A 1,193-nucleotide genomic window follows, 5' to 3' on the forward strand; every position below is an offset into this window, starting at 1 on the left:
CGGTTAAAGGATCAATATGTTTGGAGCTTAACATGCGACGCTCATAGAACCATCGGGTCATCATTTCTCTTATACTATCTAGCAAAGGAATTAATGGAAATTGTCTAGGAGATCTCAGAGCTGAATTAATCGACTCGGCTGGGTTATTGGTCCTGATGTCATACCTGGATCCAGGGAAGAGAGAACGAGCCCATTTTCTCACATCAGCCTCCTGTAGATATCGTCCAAGTGCCGGACTGATATCAACAATTTCTGTGAAACGTTCCTGAAATTCACTATACCTATATGTGTTTGAAGCCTTCTCGACCAAAGCAGTGAACCCCTTTGTCCTGAAGAATTTAACCACATTGGTCAGCAAGTGGTGTACACAAATTCCGTGCTTTGATCGTGGGTAGACATCCTTGATTGCTTTAGCAATTGACGCATGTCTATCTGACACAAAAGCTAAGTCTTTACTATCAGGAATAACCACACTCAACTGTCTGAAGAACCACTCCCATGATTCTTCATTCTCTGAATCAGCAACTCCAAATGCAATTGGATACAAGTTGGAGTTACCATCTACAGCTGTAGCAACAAGTAGAACTCCTTTATATTTATTTTTCAGAAAAGTTCCATCAACAACAATCACCCTACGCATATGACTGTGAAATCCTCTAACTGATTGCCCAAACGACATAAATAGATACATGAATCTACCATCCTTCTTAGTTTCATAGTGAGTGTGTGTACCAGGATTAGCTTCTTTAATCATATGCAAATATTTTGGTATCTTTGCATAACTTTCGTCTGGTATACCTCTAACAGCTGCAATTGCATACTCACGAGCTTCCCAAGCGTGCCAATAAGTAATTTCGCAGCTATGTTCTAGCCTCATAAACTGAATGATGTCGTTTGCTTTGGGGCCATCATTGGCATCATCAAATCGATGTTGTATCAGCTTTCCAATAGTTCTTGCCGACGCCGTTTTTCCGAAGTTGCTTTTCTTTGAAGGAGCACATGAGTGTATACCCACACACTTATTGATCATGAAATATGTAGACCCATCAACACATTCCGCACGCACAGTCCAGTTGCACGTATTATCCTTACATCGTATAGACCACCACTTTTTCGTTGATTTGGTAACAAGGAAATCGTAATTATTCTTCATCGCCCAAATTTCCATTGTTGCCTTTAGGACACGTTTACTT

General features: G+C 40.6%; 1 protein-coding gene across 1 annotated transcript; it reads right to left on the reverse strand.

Annotated features, from left to right (window-relative positions):
- Positions 1-74: 74 nt before the first annotated feature.
- Positions 75-1,168, reverse strand: LOC106330952. The gene is made up of 2 exons (XM_013769336.1): positions 165-1,168; positions 75-78 (listed from the first exon to the last, which is right to left on the reverse strand). The coding sequence occupies exons 1-2, from the start codon at positions 1,166-1,168 to the stop codon at positions 75-77; spliced, it is 1,008 nt and encodes a 335-aa protein (XP_013624790.1).
- Between the last annotated feature and the right edge of the window lie 25 nt (positions 1,169-1,193).

Source organism: Brassica oleracea, chromosome C3, assembly GCF_000695525.1.
Source record: "Brassica oleracea var. oleracea cultivar TO1000 chromosome C3, BOL, whole genome shotgun sequence".
In the NCBI taxonomy this organism is placed as follows: domain Eukaryota; kingdom Viridiplantae; phylum Streptophyta; class Magnoliopsida; order Brassicales; family Brassicaceae; genus Brassica; species Brassica oleracea.

Coding starts and splice junctions, on each gene's coding strand:
- LOC106330952 (XM_013769336.1), bottom strand. CDS start 1,168: ATGGAAATTTGGGCGATGAAGAATAATTACGATTTCCTTGTTACCAAA.